The 24,505-nt window shown below is 37.3% G+C and overlaps 1 protein-coding gene and 1 long non-coding RNA gene across 2 annotated transcripts in view; one reads left to right on the plus strand and one right to left on the minus strand.

Annotated features, from left to right (window-relative positions):
• Positions 1–24,505, minus strand: part of LOC139965696 (DNA topoisomerase I, mitochondrial-like) — an 86,609-nt gene that overhangs the window by 42,974 nt on the left and 19,130 nt on the right. The window contains exons 3-4 of the mRNA XM_071968318.1: positions 5,996–6,117; positions 4,910–4,999 (exon numbers count right to left, since the gene is read on the minus strand). Of these exons, the coding sequence (XP_071824419.1) occupies positions 4,910–4,999; positions 5,996–6,117 (212 nt within the window). The remainder of the gene's footprint in view (positions 1–4,909; positions 5,000–5,995; positions 6,118–24,505) is intronic.
• LOC139965691 (uncharacterized) lies at positions 14,035–17,372 on the plus strand. Its single transcript, XR_011792361.1, has 2 exons — positions 14,035–14,692; positions 15,802–17,372. It is a non-coding gene; the product is annotated as an uncharacterized lncRNA (long non-coding RNA).

Below are 24,505 nucleotides of genomic sequence, written 5' to 3' on the forward strand. Positions count from 1 at the left end.
TGCCCTACAAATTGTGAAATTTGAGGCCTAGATAAGTGGTGAAGGCTCCCGAAAAACAGGAGACAGCCCCCGAAAAAAGGGGTGCCTTTGGCTTCCAGAGGGGGGCAGAGTCTCCCTATTCGGCTCCCGAAAAGTGCAGGAGATAGTCCATCGGGGCAGGCCTCAACATGTGCTTAAAAAACAAGTTTCGTTGCACATATTTAGTACCAAAGTTTGTTGCTTGGAAGTTGTAGAGGGATGTCCTAGGAACATTTTTCACGATGTTGAATGATTGGAGAGGTGTTAATTTTCGAGTAAACAACAAACAAATGACGTCACTCCTATACGGTGTATGACGATTACAACAAAGCAGTTCCTTGTCACAGCAACACGAAAACGGCATTAAATGTATTTGGACTTATTAGAACCAAGATGTTTTTGTTGACAGGTATAGAGGGATGTCCTGAGATTATCTTAGGAGTTGTTGGATGCTTGGAGAGATGTTATCTTGCGGGTAAACAACAAACTACCTCACTATGAAGTGTGGGCTAATTTAAAAATCAGCAACGACTATTCACAGAAACATGATAATAGTTTTCAAATGTTACTAAACCTATTTAGAACCAAGGTTTGATGGTTGGATGATGTGAAGAAATGTCCTTAGAATACTTGAAGAGTTGTTGGATGCTAAAAGAGGTAATACTTTACGAGTAAACAATAAACATATGACGTCATAGTCCATTAAGGCAGGCTTCATAACGTGCTTAAAAAACAAGTTTCGTTGCACATACTTAGTGCCAAGGTTTGTTGGTTGGAAGTTGTAGAGGGATGTCCTGGGAACATTTTTCGCGATGTTGGATGTTTCGAGAAGTGTTATTTTTCGAGTAAACAACAAACAAATGACGTCACTCTTGTACGGTGTACGACAATTACAACAAAGCAGTTCCTTGTCACAGCAACATGAAAATGGCATTTTAATGGTCTTGCACTTATTATAACCTACATGTTTTTGTTGACAGTTTTACAGGGATGTCCTGAGATTATCTTAGGAGTTGTTGGATGCTTGGAGAGATGTTATCTTGCATGTAAACAACAAATGACCTCACTAGGAAGTGTGGGCTAAATTGAAAATCAGCAACGACTATTCACAGCAACATGATAATAGTTTTTGAGTGTTACTAAACCTATTTAGAACCAAGGTTTGTTGGTTGGATGCAAGAAATGTCCTTAGAATACTTGAAGAGTTGTTGGATGCTAAAAGAGGGAATACTTTACGAGTAAACAATAAACATATGACGTCACTGTTATAGGTTGGACGACAATTAAAACTCAGGAGTTCCTTGTAAAAGCAACATGGAAACCAAATAATTTAAATGTTCTTGCCCTTATTTAGAAACAGGATGTGTTGGTTGAAAGTAATCGAGCGATATCAAATTGATACTTAAAGAGTTGTTGGGTGATAGGAGAGGTGTTATTTTACGAGTGAACAATATACATATGACGTCACTCTGATACGTTGAAAGATAATGAAAATAGAAGTTTCTTGTCTGAGCAAGATGATAAAATAATTAAACACAGTATTAAAAACCAGGATGTGTTGGCTGAAGTAAAAGAGGAATGTCCGAAGTATATTTTAAGAGTTGTTGGATTTTTAAAGCAGTGTTATTTTTCGAAAACATCAAATTTATGTTGTGTTAAACATAATTTGAACAAATGCATTTTAAACACTGTCCGTCTCCTTTAGTCTGCCTCGAGACTCACCTTTAACGCAAATGTACCTGGTCAAAAACACAGTGACCAGGCAAAAATATGTTTTTAGGTTTGGGAAAATTACAAGTAGCACCTTCCCATGAGAGTAGGACCGGATGACTCTGAGATCGTGGGGACAACTTGAAAAGGCGTAACGGTCACACAAAAATAAACATAAGGAATACATACTGTAGTAGGTTTACTACGCACATGAATCTTGTATTAAACACAATGGGGTAACTTAAACTTTAAAAATTTAAATGATATAATAAGGAAACTTACAGATCTTATCAGAGCTGTTAAGTCTAACAAGAAATCCACTTTGAAAATAAAATGCCTAAAAGTCCTAAGTTTGAACACAATCGCGGCGCGGGTCAACCAAATAAAGTCGCAAAATATAATTACTTCCTTGGGTTACTTCGATCAGGGGCAGGTTCACTCTGTTAGGGCGTTTCGGGGGTAGGTTTGCTCTCTGGAAGGCTCTAGACCACTCCCTGGTATCTGGGCCAATTGACCTATCAGCTGTCAATTAAGTTACTAAATAATTACCAGGCGCATTACTTAACCTGAATCTAAACTTATAAATGGGTCTCTTCAGTGTCCTTAAATAAATTTGTAGATACACATCCATCACCAAGAATATTCCTACCTAAACAAAATAGCTATTAAACTGTCTATTTCTCCATCAGTGATAGAGGCTTGGAGCCAGTACATGTATTCCTAGAAAACAAGGGCCACACAAAACAATTACTATGTTAAAAAATGACAAAGGTCACACAGGGCCACCTGACCACAAACTGTTGCCCTGTAGTAGTAGCAAAAAAGTGAAACTTTAGGGAACTCCTCAATCTACCAAAGTAAGTTATTCATTGTGAAATGTATAAAACAAAATAAGAAAAAGAACGGAAAAGATCAAATGAATAAAACAAAATTGGAAAATGAAAGAAAATGATCAACATAAACAACAACAAAACATTGACCAGGTTATGCTTTGGTTACACAAACAATCCTTTCTGAGTTATATGACTTCCTCGTCACTGTCAACATGACCAACACCCAAAGCCACTTGCTTAGGAAGAAGTAGTCTTCCTCTGTTATGTGTAGACAGAATGTCTTGGGCAATAGCATTGTCATCCTTTCATCACATCTCTGTTCAGCAGCTTCTTTGAGCCGTTTTTCATCATCTCGTGTCAGACACTGAAACAGCTGTTCTGTCTGCCCGCTAACAGATCTTCTTCCTTTCGAAAACTTGAGTCCTGATTGTGTCAGAGAAATCTCTGTAGAGGAAGCACCGCAAATATCCTTGTCTTTGGCACCGATAGGCCTGCACTTTTATCTGCAACAAATCAAAACCAAATTTGTTTGGTTGATACAGTATTTTGAATTGTCCTGTTGATCACACTGTGGTTCACATTAATTGTCTACACTGGAACTCAACTGACTAATAAGCCATCTGACATTCCATTTATTTCAGTGTAAGTCTGGAGCCATGAGCTTGGTAGGGCATAGTTACAAACCCACACACTACAAAGGTTTGAGAACATATGCAACGCTACTTGACAGGATTTCCCATACTAAAAGAAGACCTCCCCATACATGCATCAAAGTAAAATAAACCAAGCAAGATGGTTTGATATGAAATATTTTATTCCAAATTTTTAAAGTGCTGTAATAAGACTATAGGTGCAACTAAATTGAGTGCCATGCTGATGCTAAATAGCTGGAAACTTACATTTGCCAACTCGCTTTGTTAGGTGTACAAAATACAAGAAGGGATCTGGGACTAGGCAATTCTGTAGCATTGCCTAAGCCTATATACTTAGTGGCCGGTATATAAGCTACATTACACGCTACATTTGTTTGTGTGTGTGCCAGTAATAACAGCAGCCATAGAGACATGCTCTGGGCTTAGTAAGGCCCTGTTTTGACAAATTAATCCAAGACTAGAGGCTAGACCATAGGCCAACATTGAATATTGATAGGCCTAACGTTAGTCTGCCTATCGAACCTACACTGGTGTTGATTTCATTTCTTTGTTTCATGACAAAAAAAACATGAAATAAATGGTATCATAAAATAACAGATACCAGTATATAGTAGCTGTCGATCTATCCTTCATGGGTGCTACGTTAATCACTTCTAGTCTAAGGCAAACTACTAGTAGTATAGTATTGAAGTTATGTATACTTTCTTGTCACAGTAATGCTATAACGTGAGTATTAGTAACAGGCCTTGAATTACCTTCATCTTTCGTGTACTGAATCATGGAAGCACCGTCTAGGTACGAAAATTTGCCACCCTCAATACTGCTTCATATCTCGGCACATTTGACGTCGGTTTGCCAACTGTTGGCTGTAAATTTTGTTAGACTTTCAGCCCATCGTTCTCTTGTTATGCAGTACGTTATGCAGACGAATTGTAAACACGTACCAACGTTACATACACACAGTCTGTGCATATACATCACGCCGAGCCAAGCAGTTTCTGTATCAGCTGACATATCACATGCCATACAATAAGGATTTTTATTGGCTCTTGACTGAAAAATCGCTGCGTTCGGAGAAGTCCTAACAACGCAAAGCGGACTATAATGAGTCCGTCTTGAACTGCTCTTTACTCTTAAGATAACACTTCCCGAACCATCCAACATCGAGAATTGTAATTAGCATATGAAAACCCACCATAATATGTGATCAAACCTTGGTACTAAATATGTGCAACGACAGTGAACGATATCGAGCCTGCCCCGATGGACTAAGACTGCCCCCGAAAATCTGGTGCCTGCTGCTTCTTGAGGGGGGAGGGGGGGCGGGTGAACTAGCACGATATACAGTATACTACTGGCACCTAACATCATGTGATCTCAATGGCATCTAAATACGAAAAGTTTGAAAAATCATAATAATAATAAATAAATAAATACGTAAAAATTTGTTGCTTTTTAAACGATCCAAACAGGCAACTTTATAATTAAACTGAGCAGATTGTTACAGTCTGATCAAAATAAAAAGAAATATTTTGAAAGCTCTTCATAACCAGAATTGAATAAGTGTTACCCAACTGAATTAGTAAGATGACCCCAATCTTTACATACTATATTATTCTATAATTAAACCCAAAATATTGTCATTACCTACTTCAATTGTCTTTCTTTGTTTTGTTTTATTTGTTTTTTACTGACCTGTGTTGGTTTTATTTTCAGTTTTGCCTGCTCCAGAAGGTATTTATACACATCGAAGTCGTACTTTTTCTGTTCATCCTTAGATACCCCCTATGCAATGGAGAAAATGAAATAACATTTACCCATTCATTCATTTCCTACGCAATGGAGAAAATGAAATAACATTCCACCATAACTATGGGTAGGATATCTGCTTTTATGTATCTCATAGTACTTAAACAAGGTTACAATTTAATTTTCCAGGATTGAGCATATACAGTAGGTGAGCTGAAATTGATATCTCAGCTTGGTTACTAGGATACGGTTGGATGACGCCAATCATTGCATGAAAACGAAGGCAATGTTCTGCAGTATACAAATACAGCACATTCTGTCAGCATGTCACAATATTTGAGTAAATGCTAGAAAAGGATAAACTCTGCATGAATGATATTTAATTCAATTTAACTGATTCCTCATGAATATTAATAGGTTTAAGGTAATTCTCATGAATAGGTAACTTGAATAGGTGACTCTCATGGAGAGAAACTAGATCCACTTGTTTATTGAGTAATCCTGTGAGAAATATCACAATTATCGATTCGAAAATTTTGTGACGTCGTGTTTGTTTCCAGGAATTGAAAGCAAATATGGCGCTTAATTATAGGAAAAATGGTGGGACTATGCAAATAAACCCAAACAAGGACATGTTGACTTCACACTAGGTCTTCCATGTGCACACAGATTGTTTTATAGTTATTGCAATATTAAATCAAATATAGTTACCATAGTAGTGACACATTAAATCCACATCAATTCTTTAAAATGAAGTACAGTTAGATTGAATAAATTTCCTACCTTATAATTCCTTGACAAAGTATAATTGCCCTACCACTAAGTCAAAAGAATATTTTTCCATAGAGTTATAGATATATATGTATAACACTAAGTCAAAAGAATATTTTTCCATAGAGTTATAGATATGTATAACACTAAGTCAAAAGAAGATTTCTCCATAGAGTTATACTTACAAATCCATGAGAGGATTACGCCACATTTATTCAATGCAAAGTACAGTTCTAATACTAAAACTGAAGAACGACTTACTGGCCGCATAGATTCAAAGATTTGCTTGTTGATCGCTTTGATAGCTGTATGCATGTGGTCTATCATCCGAGTGTAGAGATCGTCCATCTCTTCGGCGTTGAGCTTGGGGTAATAATTGTTACCTACATATAATAAACAGACAAACAAAACTATCATCAGACACATTCAGAATGTAGTTGCCGCAGAGGTGACATCTGCAGATGTTTACCAGTCGTACACCTTCACACTTCCCAATGATAATAGTAGTTGTTTCTTGCAGTGCTTCAACGTACAACAAAGCTGTCATGTCTTACTTGGTGTAAACTCCAAAACTTACTGGTTTGGATATTTACGAGTGACGAGCTTACCTGTCTCGCCACAACCTTAGCACCCTCATTCTACCGCGCCTAGAATGTCCTGGTAACCTTTTAACACTGTGCACCCTCTGTGACCCGGCTTCACGGGTCACTGCCCATCCTTCTCATGAGACCAAAGCCCTCCAAAGTGGTCTTTGCCTTGGAGTCGAGTAGTAGTCCTCCCCGACAGAAGGGGAAGGCTACCCCCTCGACTCCATAACTAACATCGAAATTCTGACGCTTCCAACGGGAGGGGGAGTACTTCCCGTCCAGTAGGGAGGGAGACTACCCTCTACGACCCCGTCCACGTCTGACCCCTTAGCTCTAACAGAGAGGCCTAAAATAGCAGGAGATACTCTTAAGTTAGACCCAACGCCCTGAACACCGTAGTGTCGCTGTGGTGAGGAGACAGGTAAGTATAGTGACAACCAAAAGTGAGATATGTAACGTTACTTCATATACAGTACCGCTTTTAAGTAAATTGGAAAACCGCGCTCTTAATTGCGCTCTGTGCGTTTAAACCGCGCTCTATCTTTTGTTAAAACCCGCATTGAAATGCAGTTAATTGCGGGGAACTGTTTATCAGAGCGCAGATTCCGTCGGAAGGCTTCCCTAATTCTATTCATGTCAGCTAAAAGTGTGAAGTTCATTGTTACTGTCAGACGGTCAATGGCTGTAATCCTACTTAATTCCGTCCAATCCGGTAACAAAAGAATATCGATCGTCGCCGGTACAAAGAAGACCGAAGGTTTATACTCGGTCAAGGGAAGGGATAGTGTATAAGCACGTATCTTACACTGTTTAAATTCAACGTACAATACAAACGTTCAAATGGGAGCAAAACAGTTGGTTTGATGAGTGAAACGTTAGCAAACAAAATTCCCGCGATTGCTGCGAACAATAAAAATTGCCGTTTAATATTCAAACAGTTCTCAACGTCCGTTCGGAAATAACAATATTCCTGAAAATTATTCAGGAATCATGATTTTTCCTACCACAGATTAAGTGAGAAAGCCGAATTGATCATTTCCCGGGGCTAGAACAGTACAGTATACTGTTCTTGCAAGTAATACGGGCTATTCGCGCACATGTTACATTACGGAACTGAGTTGGCACTCAGTTGTATACTGCACTGAGACATTGCACGTTGTCACTGCCCTTGGAATTCTCAAAGTATACAGCTTCACGGGCACTGTTCAAAACAACACTTCAAACGTTTTTGCACGTTCTCATTTAGTATGCATGGGCCGATCCTACCTCTAAGCCTACATCAAAAGTTACGCCGTATACACCTCGCAAGAAAACCACGATAACCTTAAATGAAAAAACAATATTTTGCACTTGAAGATCTGACTTCCCTCAAAATGCAATGATAAGGTCTACCCCCAGTACTTCTTGATACATTGAGTTTCCAATTACTAGTCACAAATATTTTCTGAAAAAAAAGTACGATATTTTTCACAAAAAATTGATGATTAGATAAGTGCTTCCTCACAATCAACGAGCCGCCCCGAATTCGCTCCGCTTACGTAAAACTTCTATATATATTGCACGTGGAAAACCCGAGTTTTTACACACAGAATTCCCATTGACATTGGTCACGGAACATAAGTAGGTCATCGACATTCGAACTTGGCAACTTGCCCAAGTTCATTGCACCATGGCAACGACACAACAAATTGTACATGATTGTACATTTTCCCGCCATCTGGACGCCAAGTTATAACTTTTGGTGTAATATGCAAATTATGAATGGTAGTGTACTGCGCGGTTAAAACTTAAACTATTGCGACACACACAAATTCTGTGTGTTGTAAAAGTAACTTTTGTATCAAATGTAAAGTACTGTATGGTAGGCCTACTATAACTTCTAAAAGACGGTTTTCCTCAGGCAATAGGGAAAAGGGGTGTTTCGGTGAACTCGATCCCTTTGTATAGTACTTGGATACTTAAAATGACCATGTACATGCAGTTTCTATTTCTCTTTATGAAGCTCTGATCATCATTTTTATCCTTTGCGGATCTTTATTGGAATAAATTCGAAATGTATTGTTTGACGCCAGTATTGAACGGTAAGCATTTCTTAAATTGTTGACCGAGCTTCAAAATCCATTTTCAAACAAGTCTGTTAATTTTCATGAGGGTTTTATAAAAAATCGACATACAGCTAGGGAACGAAAGCTGTTCTATAGTATCCAAATAAAATACATGTTTCTCGTACTGAGATCTGAAAAAAAACGGGTGGCCATTTTTCTTCTTTTCATGCGCTGCTACTAGTTTGGAATATGTTCCAACCTTTACAAAATAATTTTTAAGGATAGTTTAGATTTCTTGTAATCCGGAAAGAAACTCGGGAATCAGGAAAAAGGAGGCCCATCAATTGCGCGGACAAGAAACATGTTTTGAATTTAACCGGCCCTGCTTCAAATTTGTTGGGTGGAAGTTCTTTTTTCTTTTCATTCTGTTGGAACCAATGGTAATTTATGTAAAAAATTCACACAAGAAACGCTTAGTAACACTTTTATTATTTCTTCAAAATGTTGCCAACTATTTAAAGTAAACTTATCCTCCGTCATAACAGAAATAAGACCTGACGTTGTGCTGTCGTCTCTTTCTGAACAGGGAGATCCATGTGGTCTTGCCAGATATTTAATGCATAAAATATTTACACCATATGAGCTTTTAAATTGTAATGTTAATGGGATTAAGAAAAATGCACTTGATAAGGATAGGGTATTTGCAATTAGGAAATGTATTATGGAGCAGTTTCATGTACCACTTCACATTCAGAAAAGAGTTTGGGGACAGTGCGTTAAAAAGATGGACACAGCCAACAGAAATGCTAAGAGATACTTAGCAATGGCAGTCAAATCTTGAAGTACAGTATTTTTTGGTATATTCCATTTTCCTCTATTTTTTGTCATCATATATTTAACTTATTCTTGATGTGAAACCTTTGAAGACTGTAGTCAAAAAGAACTACATGTTAATTTTGATCCCTTGCATGGTAATTTTAATATTTTACTTATTGTATTTTTCAATGTTGTTGCCTTTGTAAGTGCAATGTTTCCTAGTCTAATAGACAGTGTGTTGCTTTTAGTTTGCTTTTCTAAGCATGACACTGTTGTACTGTTTTCTTTTATATTATTAATTTATTTGCTTTGTGAGTGCAAAGCCATCACATTTAGTTTCCCGGCGATGTGGGACGCTCGTAGTGTCATTCCGGAGTCCCTGGCTGTCATCAGGACTTCCCAGGTCAGCTGGCATAACCTCTCGGAGTGGGTGCCCCCCTGTCTGTTTATGTACGCTACCATGGTGGTATTGTCCGTGAAGACGGTGGTTGCTGTGTTTTTCAGGTTTTCATGGAACGACCCTAAGGCCCGTTTGACAGCCAACATCTCTAGGTGAGTTGATGTGCCATGACTTTTCTACTGTGGACCACGTCCCCCAGGCTGTCAGGTTGTTCCAGTGGGCTCCCCACCCTGTCAGCGAGGCGTCCGTCGTGACCGATGTCTTTGGCAGACTGGTGGTGAAGGGGACCCCTTGGTCCCAGTTCTGTGTCGTGCCACCATTGTAGATGGGGGTGATTTCTTCCGATCGGCGGATCGGCGCTGTCTGGTCCAGGATTTGCAGGTTGGCCGTCTTCCGCAGGTGGAGTTGCAGCGGACGCATGCGTAGCCTGCATAATGTCACCACGTCGACCAGGCTGGCCATTAGCCCCAGGGCTTGGAGCCACGTTCCTGTAGGTGACTCTTGCGACGATATAATTTGGGCTGTGGCTGTTCTGACTGCCTCTATCCTTTGTTCTGAGGGACTGGCTATGCCTGTAGTGAAGTCTAGTCTGGCCCCCAGGAACTGGATCGTCTGTGTTGGTGTTAGCTGGGATTTTGTTTGATTGATTATCCAACCCAGTTCCTGAAGGGTTTGCACCATTTTCTGTACGTTGTGTGCCACATTGGACTTCGAGTCTCCTACTATGAGCCAGTCGTCGAGGTAGGCGTACAACGTTACTCCTTCTTTCCTGAGGTAGGCGATTACCATTCCAGCCACTCTTGTGAAGACTCTTGGTGCCGTAGACAGGCCGATCGGGAGTGACCTGAATGTGAATCTCCTTCCGGCGTATTGGAAGGCTACAGTACTGATTTCGCTTAACTCCCGTTAAAATTCGTTGAAAGAAAAATAACCGAAATTCTTCGTTTTTCACCGAAATTCCCCGATTTTTATCGTTTTTTATCGATTGGTTATCTCAGTCATTTCCTTCGTGGAATTTTCAACGGTAATTCTTTTTTAAACGAAATAGAAGGTCAATTTGTGGTTACGCGAAACGTCTGAAAACGCGTAACTTCGTTTATTAATATCAGTTAGACTTTGGTTCAGTCGTTTGAAAGAGGGAATATTTACACAAGCATTCTCATGCTTATATGAGTAGTAACACTCAAAGAAACGTGTAATTAAACTGACGGGGGACGTTTTCTGACTGTGAACCCCAAACACAGTGACATAAGTCTTAACTTCGCCAGGCCGTCACAGAGGTTGCAGTCAAAGCTATGTACCACGAGGCACCCTTCCAAATAAGTTGAAGTTCTGTTTAACCATTTAAATATCAGTGAATGGTATATAAACTTGGTTTACTTGCAGATTACGAAAAATAGTTATTTCTAAGAGATGTAAATTTGGTTTTTTATGAGAGTTGAAGTATGAAACTTTGTTTCCGAGCGAAAACATGTTACTTGAAGCAAAATAAAGATGCCCCGCCCATTCTGCGAGGACGCTTCCATTTTTCAAAAAGGCGTTTTCTCTTTTTATTTTTTCTATTTTGTTTACATTTTAAACATGAAAATTATTTAAAAATATGTGAAGAACTTAGTAATGTACTGCAAACTATCTATAAAAAAGCAGAAAAACGATGTTTTAGGCATGAATAATGTGTTCAATATAACTAGAGTAGTAGGCCAATAGTCATAAGCTCATGATAGTGTCGTCAATTTGTTTTCCCAGTTTATATTTGCGACATATATCACCCGTGTACATCGATCAATGGCATGTTGAAATCCCGTGTGAAAATATGTTGACCCCAAAAGACGCAAATGGTCGTTCTAGAAAGTACCGTCATAACATTAACAACACAAGGCCAGTTTGCTCTCTCAGGTCTGCACGTGTACAGCCATTTTTTTCACACATGGTATTATGCTGTGCATGCATTGCAGGCGGGATTGCGGCAAACATAAAAGAAAATGAATGAAAATGAAAAACTTACGATATTTTTCACAAATATTGATGCTTAGATAAGTGCTTCCTCACAATCAACAAGCCGCCTTAGAATTCGCTCCGCTTACGTAAAACTTCTATATGGGTCTGTTCACGTTAAAGCGCCCAAATTAGCATAAATGGCATTTGGAGCATGGTGACAAAATAATTAGATTCTAGAGATACAAATATTATCCCCATGGAGAGGGTCCACCTAGCTGTACCTACCATAGCATAGACAATTTCCTGAGATATGCATATATATATGCTATACTCCCAGAGGTGCCGAAATGTGGACGGAAAATGTTGCCGTTTTCAAACTGCACTATTTGTACTTCGAGCTATTCTCAACTCCAAAAGTGGATTACTCCAAATTTTGTCATGATTGAACTTTGTGGCTATAGGTTCCCTCTCATAAATATTTCAGAAAATTTCATCGAGGAATTATTGCGAAACCGGACCAGTGTTTCGGACATCACTTTTTCCGTCCACATTTATACACCAATTTGTGAGTGGCGTAGTTTGGGGTTAAATAACAAATGTTGAAAGTGGTGTGCTTTTTCGATACTGTCATAGTTGTATCAAATAAAATATATATCAGATGCATGTCTATTCAGCCACATTTTACTACACGATAAAGTTAAACAACATGCAAAATGTTTCCGTCCACATTTTGGTGGTGTCCGAAACATCATGAAGCAACTAATATATGAAGTATGTTAAAACCCACAAGACTATTTTGTTACTCTAATTAAAGCATAAGTACTCCCTCAACTACAGTATGTACATGACACATTTCCACTCATCCGTTTTGATTTTATAAACATTTAAATTTTTCCGTCCATGTGTGTGATGTCCGAAACACCAGTGATGTCCGAAACAAGTTTTAATTAATATTGCTTTATATTGCTTGAAAAAAAGACACAATAGATGAGCACTTCATATATTATGACAAGTTCTATTGTTACAAACATACATACTGCACTACTCAAAACTTTTTCCATCTTTACCAAATATTATAGCAAAATAACCTTAAAAGTATATTTCGGACATCACCATGTGTTTCGGACATCACTTTTGTGAATCCAACATATTGTAAAACAGCACTAGTTTCAACTGAATGATTCAATTGGTTGATTTCAGTGTGCTAGAATACACTAAGATCCTACAACAGAATGCTTCTTAACTTTTGGTGTCATGTGACCAACATGTATTCATCTTTTGATGACTTGTGACAAGTCTAAAATGATATTCTACATATTTGGGTATGAATGTTACTGGGAACATCAAATTACTTGGATTTTTGTAGAACTGACATCATTAACACTACAATTTTCCATCATTTAGTACTGAAGAAGTAAAAAAACCGTTTAGTGAATTTTTTTCTGACATAACTTGTAACAGGATACCATCACAGTATACAGTACATTAGAAAGTAATGCTCTAATTGTCTAAGCTATAGCAGAATCAAGCTATTTGTCACAACCATAGAAAGCATATTTATAGGCTAAAAGAACTACATCAAAGGGCACGTGGGTACCATGCATGGACTGTCATGTGATGTGTTCCAGCTTCCATGGCGGTACCAATTTGATATTTCCCAATATCATATTGAGAATTGTAAAGTTAATTACACACAATTGGAATAGGCCTAGAGTAGCTCATGTTTCTATCACATCGGTCTACAGCATAGTATGTCAACGTCACTTTGGAAAACTTAACACCGTTCAGTGTCGTCTGTCACTCTATATGTATGGAATCAGTGTGCATCTATAACACCCTATGTCAGAGCAGTTTAACTGTTGATGGGAACTTGATGGTTGTCAAGAAAAGCTACCAGTACTTTGGGAAGATGTTAGCTAAGTAGTAGGACCGTGGAACGTGTCTGGGGATCTAACCTATAAATGTTGGTCAACGACTATAACTATAATGTTAAGGTACGACATTGCTAGGTAACTGTGTGTTGTCTGCTTCTAGAAGCCCAAATATACATTTACTGTACTAGTTAGTAAATCACAATGGGCAATGTGGAGATTAATGCAGTATATCAGATTATTAGTACCACCCTGGAACACATTACAGTACATGACCCTCTTTGACTGGTACGCGGATTAACTGTGTGATGAAACCTCCAGGTTTACTTGATGGTGTCAACAGTATATACACAGAGTGGTGCATCATGCATGACCATGTTTTCATTCTGAGTTGCTTCAGACTTCAGAGCTTTAGTGATATGTATACAGATATTTATCATTATGAAACTTAAGGATAAAGCTGAACAATTTGCTGAGCTGCTGTATACCATAACATCTAGGCCTTATACTTAAATGTAAGTTTAGGCCATAAGCTTAAATACTAACAATCTTACAAAGTAAATCATTTAATTCATATGTGACAAGAAGTATTTGTACAAACCATGTAATACTTGTTTTTCACATTATAGCCAAGGCATCATTAGGCCGTGGTACATCCCTTGATTTCGTTTCATTCCGTGCAACTCAAAGAGGGAGGGGATAATATGTAAATGATAAATATGAAAATATTATTCTGAATGGATATTCAGTTGTCCCCACTTGCGATGCTGGTATATATGCTTAAAAATCGGTAAAAATCTAACAGAAATCGGGTCCTTTTGCGTTATTGTACGAGGCTATTTTCTACCAATCAGAAATGTCGTACGAGAGACATTCTTGCGGCATACACGAAATTTCGGCGAATCAACCAATCACAACGTTTGTTAATATTGACAGAACAATTGTTCCGAAAACAAAAATGGCCGCGTTCAGTAGTGGAGGTGTTACACGAAAGTCGCTTCGAGAAAACTGTATTATACACGTTAAAGATTGCTCTAAATCAAAATTTATTGAACTGACAAGTAATTCATAAGAGAGATTTAAGAAATTTGCCTTGGAGTGGACACAATTTGATTGCAAGGAGGCAGAAATAGCCAGAAATTCCGCGACGGCGATCGGCCTAACGTTAACAATTTCAGAATGTGTAGGGGAAGTTTTACTACATCGAGACATATGATGATACCACATTGAATATTACAAACGGTTTTGCGACATAACTAAAGTCAAAAGGCAGGCAAAACTCGCTGAAAAACGCGCTGCAGGTATGTACTAGTATTTTTGTCAAAAATATGTAAGATTCTGTATTAATCCATTTTTTTCCCCAACCAGCCCCTTAATTTTAGTTAGGCCTAGCCTAGGCGGCTAGGCCCTACCACTGTTTTTCCAAATTGCCCACTTGGAAAAAAATGTATGTTCGGCGTAGAGCTCAGCCAATTTGACTAAACTTGGCGAATTTTAACGTACACAATATAACCACTATGCAAAGGTAATATAGCGATAGAAATATCTTGCTGTGCAAGGCAAAATATCTACTAGTAGTAGGCCTATGTAAATTTTACCCTAATTCAAATCTGGCTTTTCGAATTCAATCCAGAAAAGATATGCTCACACACAGTATAAGGTCTATTAGTAAACAGTTTGACTGTGATGTAAACAACACCATTGACCAGCATATTTCTTTCAAATGTCTCAACTTGTGGGTTACACCAGGCTGACAAAGCAAATGACAGGTTTGATCAAAAACACTGCATATAGCCTACTGCATGTAGCCTACATAGAGCATATTTTATCAACAAAATTTAATTTTCTTGTTGTAATTTTCTTGTCATCATTCAAACATGAGCAATATACATAGTCCTGATACACTGATGGTATGCATGTACTTCTTAGTTCATTATGACTTATGGGAATGGGCCCTCCATAGGAAGAAGACATGTATAGATTAATTTTTTTGTTACGGCAAATACGGTAAACAAAATAAAAACAGTATTTATAAGGGTAGGCTCTATATATGCATTTTGAATTTGGAAATGTAACCTTTTCTGTCAACTTGTGTTAAGATTGCGAGGTAACTTTAAATGCCTTTAAGAAATTCAAAGATTTTGCTAGAGCATGTTGCTGAACATTGGCAATTTATTCTTCCTTCAAATTATTAAACATAAAAGTTAAACTCTAAATATTATTTTCCTTTTTGATTATTGAATGATCCCAATGATTAGGGAGTAAAAGTTGGGGGCAAAATGCTTTGAATCTTAAGTAACAAAAACTGTGGAGGCAAATAATCCTTGCTCAAAATTTTAAAACTTACCTTTCTTGTTGCAAAACATTATTTAACAGAGCTCTATTTTTTCTTTCAATTTTACTCATATAGAAACAGATGTAAACAAGCTGAATGATGACGCAGATGAAAACGAACCGCCAAGGAAACGCGCCCTCTGGTCCGACATAACAAGTGGTCCAAGAGAGTGGAGGGAACGCCACATGTTTCCGAATGAATGCTTCATCTGTCGTTCCGTCAAAATGAAACCTTATAAGTTCACAGGGAAAAGACTGGTAGTGAGACTTTTGAGGTGTGAGATTGTTAATGGTGGAAAGGATATAAGAATTGTATACCCAGTTGGTTGCTCTACGGGGCCAAGCGGGCATGAAACCCATGAAATGGATATCAAACTCAAAGACGCTTTTAGAAGGGATTCCAAAGGAACATAGGGCTAAGTCAGTTGATAAAACTAGACAGAGGTTGCCGTCAACAAAGACCTTAGGATTGACTTGGCATGCTGAGTCAGACAAATTTCAACTTAAGAAGCTAGTAATGGTTAGTAATGTTGAAACCTTAACCAAGCAAATTGTTTTAAGCAAGCTATCATCAGTGTTTGACCCTCTTGGAATTATTGGGCCTATTATAGAAGTAGCTAAGATTTGAATGCAAAATCATTGGGGAAAAAGAACTTGATTGGGATGATCCTAATGTAGGGGGTCTAGAATCAGAAATCAGAGGGTGGTTGGAAAATTTAGTTAATTTAGACAAAATTGATATTGGAATATGCTTGTGCCCAAAGGGTAAGGCAGACCAAAGAATGCATGTGTTTTGTGATGCTTCAAGTGATGCATATTCAGCTGTGGTTTATTTAACAACCATGGGGGTAAATGGAATCAGGGTGCAGCTAGTAGCTTCAAAAGCGAAGGTGGCTCCTGTAAAAGCTATAAGCATACCTAGATTAGAGTTGTTTATTTGAGAAACATTACAAAGATTTGTCGTGTGGAAATCCTAGATTAAGTTAAGTTTTGTGGTAAAGTAAATTTTACTTAAAAGCGGTTATAAATTCCCTTCAGACTGTACACAGTCCAAGATGTATTGCATTTGTATCAGTGAATTTTGGTATAAGAACATACCATATAAGCATACATGTTTAATTTAAGAAAGTGTTTCCGTGTGTTTGTGTCGAATGTAGACAGAAAGTGTTATATATAAGTTTAATATTATGTGATATAAATACTCCACAAATATCTTACTGTACATAGATTTGCAGTAATGAAGAAAGATTCTTGATGGTTAATGTATGAGACTGAGTAAAATGTATTAATTTTGTTTTGTTTTTTTATACTTGAGATAGAGTACCTCATGGAAGGGGAGAATGTTCTAGAGAGTAAAGCAGTCTAACAATTTTGCACCTGCTATGTTATGAAACTAGGCAAATGCTTTCAAAATGCCATCTATTGTTTGCCCAACCATTCTGTTTTTGTTATGTAAAATTAGCATGTTTTGTATTGAGTTACAGAATAGTGTGTTTTTAGACACAGTGGTCAGTTGTAAACTGTTCTTCAGAGAGAAAGGTTGAGTGAGAAATGAGTATAATACAAAACACAACTTGTAAAGACTGAGTAAAAGAGAAAGAGAAAAAGAGAGAGATGAGCAACGAAATAAACGAGAGAACAAGCAAATTTCCTTTTGAGTATTATTTCACTTTGTCTGGTAACAATCAGCCTTGGCAGTCATCAGGATGGGTAAGGATTTAATTTTTTCCGAATGAATGAAATGCTCATGATCAGAGATTGGAATTTTTTTGTTGTTGTAAATTACTAGAAAAAATTGTATTTGGGATGAAGTGGCCATATTTCAGGAAAATTGAGTATTTTACTTGGAGTGCTGTATCAATCCCCACCCGGAAGTGTGGTAGTTTTTTATTTATTTTTTTTATTTAATAGTGAATATTGTATTTGGAAGGATGTAAGCATTCTTTCAGGAAAATTGATGAAAGGGAGTCTTATTTTAGCAATACTTGGACTTAACTAGGAATGGTATCGTGTCGTCCAGGGGTGGTAGTATCTCTCATCTTCTTGCACCTCGAATAGAGTGGATAAGCATCTGTCTTTTGAGTCATCAAGCTTGAAAAAGTATTTCACTTTTGAATGAACAAAGTGCTCATAGTTTGAGTTGTAGTCAAATTTGGTTTGGGAGGGTATAGCATTCTTTCAAGGCAATTGAGAAAATCTTTATTTAAACTAAAGGAAGTCCATGTTACAACCTACTCAGTCCAACTTCTCTAAATACAAACAAAGATGTGGATGAAATTTTGAAGATTATTTGAAATTTCCTTCCTTTTTGTTCTCTACCATATATACTCAATCCTTTCAACTGGTTAAAATGGCCTTAATTAATTAACTGGCTTATAAATTAGTAGGATTTTTAATGATTAAGGCTTTTAGATAATTAACTAGTTAAAAATGTTTTTAAATAAGTAATCTAATTAACCAATTGGTTAATTAGCTAACATATTTTAGCAGTCATAATTCATTTATGATTTCATTCAAGGTCTGAAATAAAAAAAATTGAGTGCACTCCCATGAAACTTGCAGTGTTAGTGTAATTTCTCACTTCAGTAAAACAGTAGTAGTGGAACTGGTATATGGGTTTTAAGTATGGTGATGTAACCCCCTTTTCCATGAATTTTCTTCTCGCTTAACCACAACCATGCGTGGGGATAAAGCAATTTGTGATTAGCAACTCCTAATTCATCATTCTGTGATAAATTTAGCCCCTCCCTCGATCAGTTGCACGGAAATTGAAAACAGAGCACATAAATGCCCTATGTACCATGGCCTACATGATGAATCTCAATAAAGAAGGATATTTAAACTAGTACTTATAGTACTACTAGTGTAGGCTACTACTGTTGCTTAGCTGGGCCAGTGGAAGCAATCTTCAACATTGGCAGATCCAGCTCAAAGGTGCATGTGGAGCGGGTGGGAGCGGGTGGGTACCATTTGAAGGGGTGCAAAATAGTTGTTACTGCTGACATTACAAAATAGGACCAAGCATTCTAGTGGAGTTTAGGATATGATAACCCGGTCCTCCCCTCTGAAAATTGTTTAAATAGTAGACTCAATGATACTAGCTACAATTGACAGGTGGGTGCCAAATTAGCTACAGTATGTAGGGATGTCTCCTGTGTACATCTGTATATTTATTAAATGGTAAATATTTGCTGTTTGTTATTGCAGACTTCATCTAGGTAATGATGGAAATGTGGAAACCGTAAAAGTTGAAAAGAATTCTATAACCCTTTTGGGGGGAAAAGTTCTTTGCAAATGGTATGCTGGACAGGTAACGAATGTGGTGAAGAAGAGATTAACTTTATGCAAATGGTGATCAATGAATGGGGGTTACATCTCTATGTTCCGACGTCTCTATGTTCCGACGTCTCTATGTTCCGACGTCTCTATGTTCCGACGTCTCTATATTCCGACGTCTCTATGTTCCGACGTCTCTATGTTCCGACGTCTCTATGTTCCGACAAATTGTTTGGACTCTTAATTTTTTTTGACCAAAATTTTTTCGGACCCATTTTTTTGTGACCCAATTTTTTTCGGACCCCATTCTTTTTGGACCCAATTTTTTTGGACCAACATTTTTACGGACCCAATTTTTTTTCGGGCCCAATTTTTGTTCACCCCAATTTTTTTATGGACCCAATCTTTTTGAACCTAAATTTTTTGGACCCGATTTTTGGGGACCCATTTTTTTATCGGACCTTATTTTTTGGGACCTAATTTTGGGTCACAAAAGAATGGGGTCCGAAAAAAGTTGGGTCCCAAAAAGTTTTGGTCCAAAAAGATATTGGGGTCCAACAAAAACTTGGTCCAAAAGAATTGGGTACCCTAAAAATATTGGGTCCAAAAAAAATTTGGTCCAAAAAGATATTGGGTCCAAAAAATGGTGTCCGAAGAGATATTAGGTCCAAAACATAGGGTCCGAAAAAAAATTGGGTCCCAAAAAAGTTTGGTCCAAAGAAAAATTGGGTCCAAAAAAATTTTGGTACAAAAAAAATGGGGTCCGAAGACAAATTGGGTCACAAATGGGGTCAGAATAAAATTTGGTCAAAAAAAATTAGAGTCCAAACAATTTGTCGGAACATAGAGACGTCGGAACATAGAGACGTCGGAACATAGAGACGTCGGAACATAAGGATGTCACCTGAATGGGCACTATGTGTAGTGTTATGGAGTGTTAGCTCAGTGGTTAACGCCGGTGCCTTTCAATCATAAGGTCCCGAGTTTGTGTCACTCCAAGATCAATGTATGTCGTCAAGTTACAGAGTTGTTGACAATTGACAATTCATAATCATGGTCGTTAAATATGAATCTAAGAGACTGACTTCGGTCAGCTTGCGGCTTTGATATAAAGCCAATGATGGCTTCTTCGCGAGTTCCTGCTTGCAGGAGGATCTAAACTACATGTGTGTATTCTGGATATGTATGAATTGAGTATGTAGTAAACAGTGATAATTCATTTACATTAAACGGGGTTATCATTTACACCAAGCCTTCAGATTTTCACTTATCACCTATCTTTTCACCTATCGGCTCTGTCCAGATGTTCAATTTGAAATATGTGCCTCAGGGCATTTCTTTTCCCAAGAATTTACAGTGCCATTATTTTTCAGTCCACCTTGTTGATTTCCCAGTCTATGGTGTTTTAATAAACTGCATTCCCTCAAAAATTCATAATATCTAGTGTACAGTAAATCTGCTACTGTCTGACTGTTGTGTATATTTTGAAGCAGACTTTTGTTGCTTAAACAGGTTTGAATAGCAAAAATATTACTTCATATTGTTGTTACCTGCTGAAATATGTACTATTGTTATGCAGCTTTGTGAACATTTTTCCAAGGTGATGTCCGAAACATTCAGTGATGTCCGAAACGCTCATTAAGTAACTTTTAATGAACACTGAGGATTTGAACTATAATAAGTTCAAAACTGTCATTATACCTTGAAGGTAGCTTGTCAACAACAAAGACCCCTTTGTTTCAAATTTAATTTTGATATGATATGCGTTGTGTAGAAAACATTACAGTGATGTCCTAATACAGTTGTGGTGATGTCCGAAACATAGTCCAAGACAGTCTTATGCAAATCTATAAAACAAGGGTTTGCATTTTTCATTATTTCAAATGAATTTGATGCTGTTTGTTAGCATCACATATCGTGATGTACAGTCTGATATATACCGTATTGCTAAGTATTAACAAGCATGGCCTTCGTTTAAAAATTGTCTTGTTGATCACTTGTATCCCTTTTCTTTGTTTTGAACTTGGAACCTAGGAAGGGTCCATAGATCTCTTTTGGTACGGGTATCAACTTACTAAAATGCTTTTCTATTCATTATTATTGCCATTAAATGAACATCACTTGGTTTATTACTAAATATTAGGTTTAATATATTAGGTAAACCATTGGTGGGTGATGTCCGAAACGAGATCATTTTGGAGGGGTGATGTCCGAAACAAGAGTCAAGAAAAAAAAAATTCTGAGAGGACATGACCCAGAATTTTCAGCTTTTGGTTAATATATGTGCTTATGTTGTGGTTTAATTTTATGGTGTAATTGTTACTATTAATTTCAATTTTGTTCTTTAAAGAAAAACTTTTTAAACTTTATTTCAGGAAAAATTGAATATTTTCTAACGATACTCTAATATTTTTTACAAAACATCATCGATATTATTGAAAACTTGTCTTACAATAGCAAATTTTGTGTTAATAAAGAAAATAAAAACAGAATTCCCAAATGTAGCAGCAATGGAATGACACACCACCATTAAAAAAAGAACAAATTTGGGAAAATTTATAGATTGTCACACTTTCAACCATCTTGAATATAATTTCCAGAATAGTTTAAGCTCTGGTCAATTCTGATTCATAAATTGCAGATATTAGTTATGTTATTTACTTACAATAGAAGTTCTTTACTGTAATTTGAAAATTTGGTACCTCAGGCAACCAAATTGGGCGCTTTAACGTGAACAGACCCATATATATAACACATGGGAAAACCCTAGATTTTACACACATAATTCCCACTGACATTGGTCACAGAACATAAGTAGGTCATTGAACTTTGCCCAAGTTCATCGCACCATGGGAACAACACAACACATTGAACATGATGTTACATCTCCCGCCATCTGGACACCGAGTGTAAATTTTGATGTTATATGCAAATTATGAATGGTACTGCGCAGCGCGATTAAAACTTAACCTATTGCGACACAAATTTTGGCTGTTGTTGAATTAACTTTTGTATCAAATGTAAGGTACTGTATCATGTATGTGACACAAGAGAAAGAAAATGAAATCGGAGGCTGCTCAAACCAGTTTCAACTTGATTTTTACAACCCATCGCACAACACGTGCATGCGTAATTTGTTTTCTTAACATGACTTTTAATAAGTAAGCAGGAAAGGTGGGTAAGTTTACTAATTTAGGCGAGTTTTTGTTAAAAATCTTGTGATAGATAGACAAATATATTGTTTTTTTCTTCAAAAGTTACGATGTTGCCGAAGGCCGAGTGATATAAATTCAGTGATCTGAACTTCTGAACACCACGAATACTGATCATGTGTGTTATTCTTTTCAGCAATTATTACACGAAAGGTTCCCAATATTATTGGGCCTAATTAGTAATTAACATACATTGATCGAGTGTCTTGTTGCCTGAATTGCTACCTGCTAGGAAAAAAAAACCTTAATTATTGTACTCATAATGTCCTATTTTCATTAAAAGGCGATCGGGAAACAGCGTTTAAACGTTTAACCGACCGGCAGGCGATACGGTGAAACGGTTAGCGAAATATCTGTTGGGTCACACCCTTACTTAAATACACACAACAAAAACAACCTTATTCAATGAAAATATACTGAAAACCATATCGCAAAAACACAAAATCGCTTATAACTCGAAAACGGAAGGAGATATCGACTTTTGTCGGCTGTGTAGGGATTTCCTAAACCGAATTTTGATGCGCTCTATCCACCTGTGTCATTTATGAGCTTCTCTGACGTAAGCTGCAGTACGTAATTTCTCTATACCAGTTCCGCGAAATTTATTTACTGTACGCAATAAGCATCGTTCGCTATGTTTTCTTTCACAACGAATATTCAAAGTTGTGCTCCACACGCTTCACAGATATTGTTTTATGTCGTTCATTTTCAATTCTACTTTAAAATTACCTTTTTCGAACGATGCATTGCATGCTTTATTAAACATTCCTGATTAGTAAAACTAAGGAAGGATATTCAAATATGTATTATTTTCATTTGATATGATTTTATGAGCTGTTCCACTTGAAAAACGATGAAAAAACCGAAAAACAAAAACATTTACTTTTCAGGTGGCGCATACCGGGAGACTCATAAAAACTCCCCCTTCTCATTAAATTAAATGTACATGCCGTCAGGCCAGTTGAAAGCCGTCAGGCTAGTTGAAAGCCCTCCCTACTAATGTTTGATCAGCTCTTCCCAATATACAATACTCAAATAAGCAATGAAAATATATTCATTTTCCACAGATTTCTACCCAACGTGGGCCCCAAGTCACTGCTTTATTTTCTTAGTAGTCATGGATACAATTGTTTGCAACTCTCTTGCTGGCCAGGTGTTTTCAAGTTTTATTAATAGCACGACTTCTGATTGGTTCATTCAAGATAAACTTTCTATCCCTGCTGGATTGTTCTACTTATAATATGAATGAATATTTGGTTTTCAGGTAACATCCATTCCATTACGAACAGTAGGGGTAAAATAATGTTTGCTTCTAGAGGCAGAGAGCCAAAGGTTCAGATAAGTACTATGCTAATTAACAGATGGTAGGCGTGAATTTGACAAAGCCAGGTTTATGATTGGACTAAGCCTCTCAAAAAAAAAAGTTTGGTGGTGGGGATATCCAGGGTAGGGAATACACATGTTAGCAGCAAATTGCAGGTGGCCCAGACCCAGGCTGCGACCTAAATACCAGGGCAGTCCATCTGCATTCACGGGCAACTTACAGTAACGGGTTAGGGGGAAAATAACAGGATGTTTTTTTTGTTTTGCGTGCATTGAAGCTGGGGGAGATTTTTTGTACGGAATGCGCTCTCAGAAAAGTTTGTTTAGTGAGTGATGTTCTGTAGTAAACGGTACTGTAGTACGTCAAGTAACACAGGAATTTATTGGAAATAAAGATCTCTTTGATATCCAGCTACGACTGTTTCATTGTGGATATTTTTTTGTTTTATTTCTAGTTTTTCTGACGCTGCGTTCCTTGGTGAGCTAACCTAAACTTATCTTAGTTTAATACTAGCCTATAACTTAAGAGTCGTAGAATGTGCTTATTACGATCGATCAAGACTAGTTTTTATTATCCTAGCCAAATCATTTTTCAAACACCTAGTAAGGAACTTACTCTATCTACAATCAAACTTTTGTAACATTTGTAATATTCCTCTACAACTTCTGGTAGAGTCTGAAAACGGCTGTAATTAAACTAAGGATTCAACGCAAGTCACAACCTTGATATGTCTAGAATTGCCTTTGCGGTTTTTTATCGCGATAACTTTCGTGGAATTTTCGTTGAAACTTCGTTGACAACCGTGCCCGCAGTAGTCTAAATCTTGGCAACGAAATTATTCGTTTTTAACCGATTTTCAACTTTTTTTATCGATTTCCAACGTTTGTTATCGATCGTTGATTTTTTTTCAACGGGAGTTAAGCGAAATCAGTACTGTAGGTACCGTTGGTGGTGTCGATGTATTGGTA

This window comes from Apostichopus japonicus, chromosome 3 (genome assembly GCF_037975245.1).
Source record: "Apostichopus japonicus isolate 1M-3 chromosome 3, ASM3797524v1, whole genome shotgun sequence".
Taxonomy (NCBI): Eukaryota; Metazoa; Echinodermata; class Holothuroidea; order Aspidochirotida; family Stichopodidae; genus Apostichopus; species Apostichopus japonicus.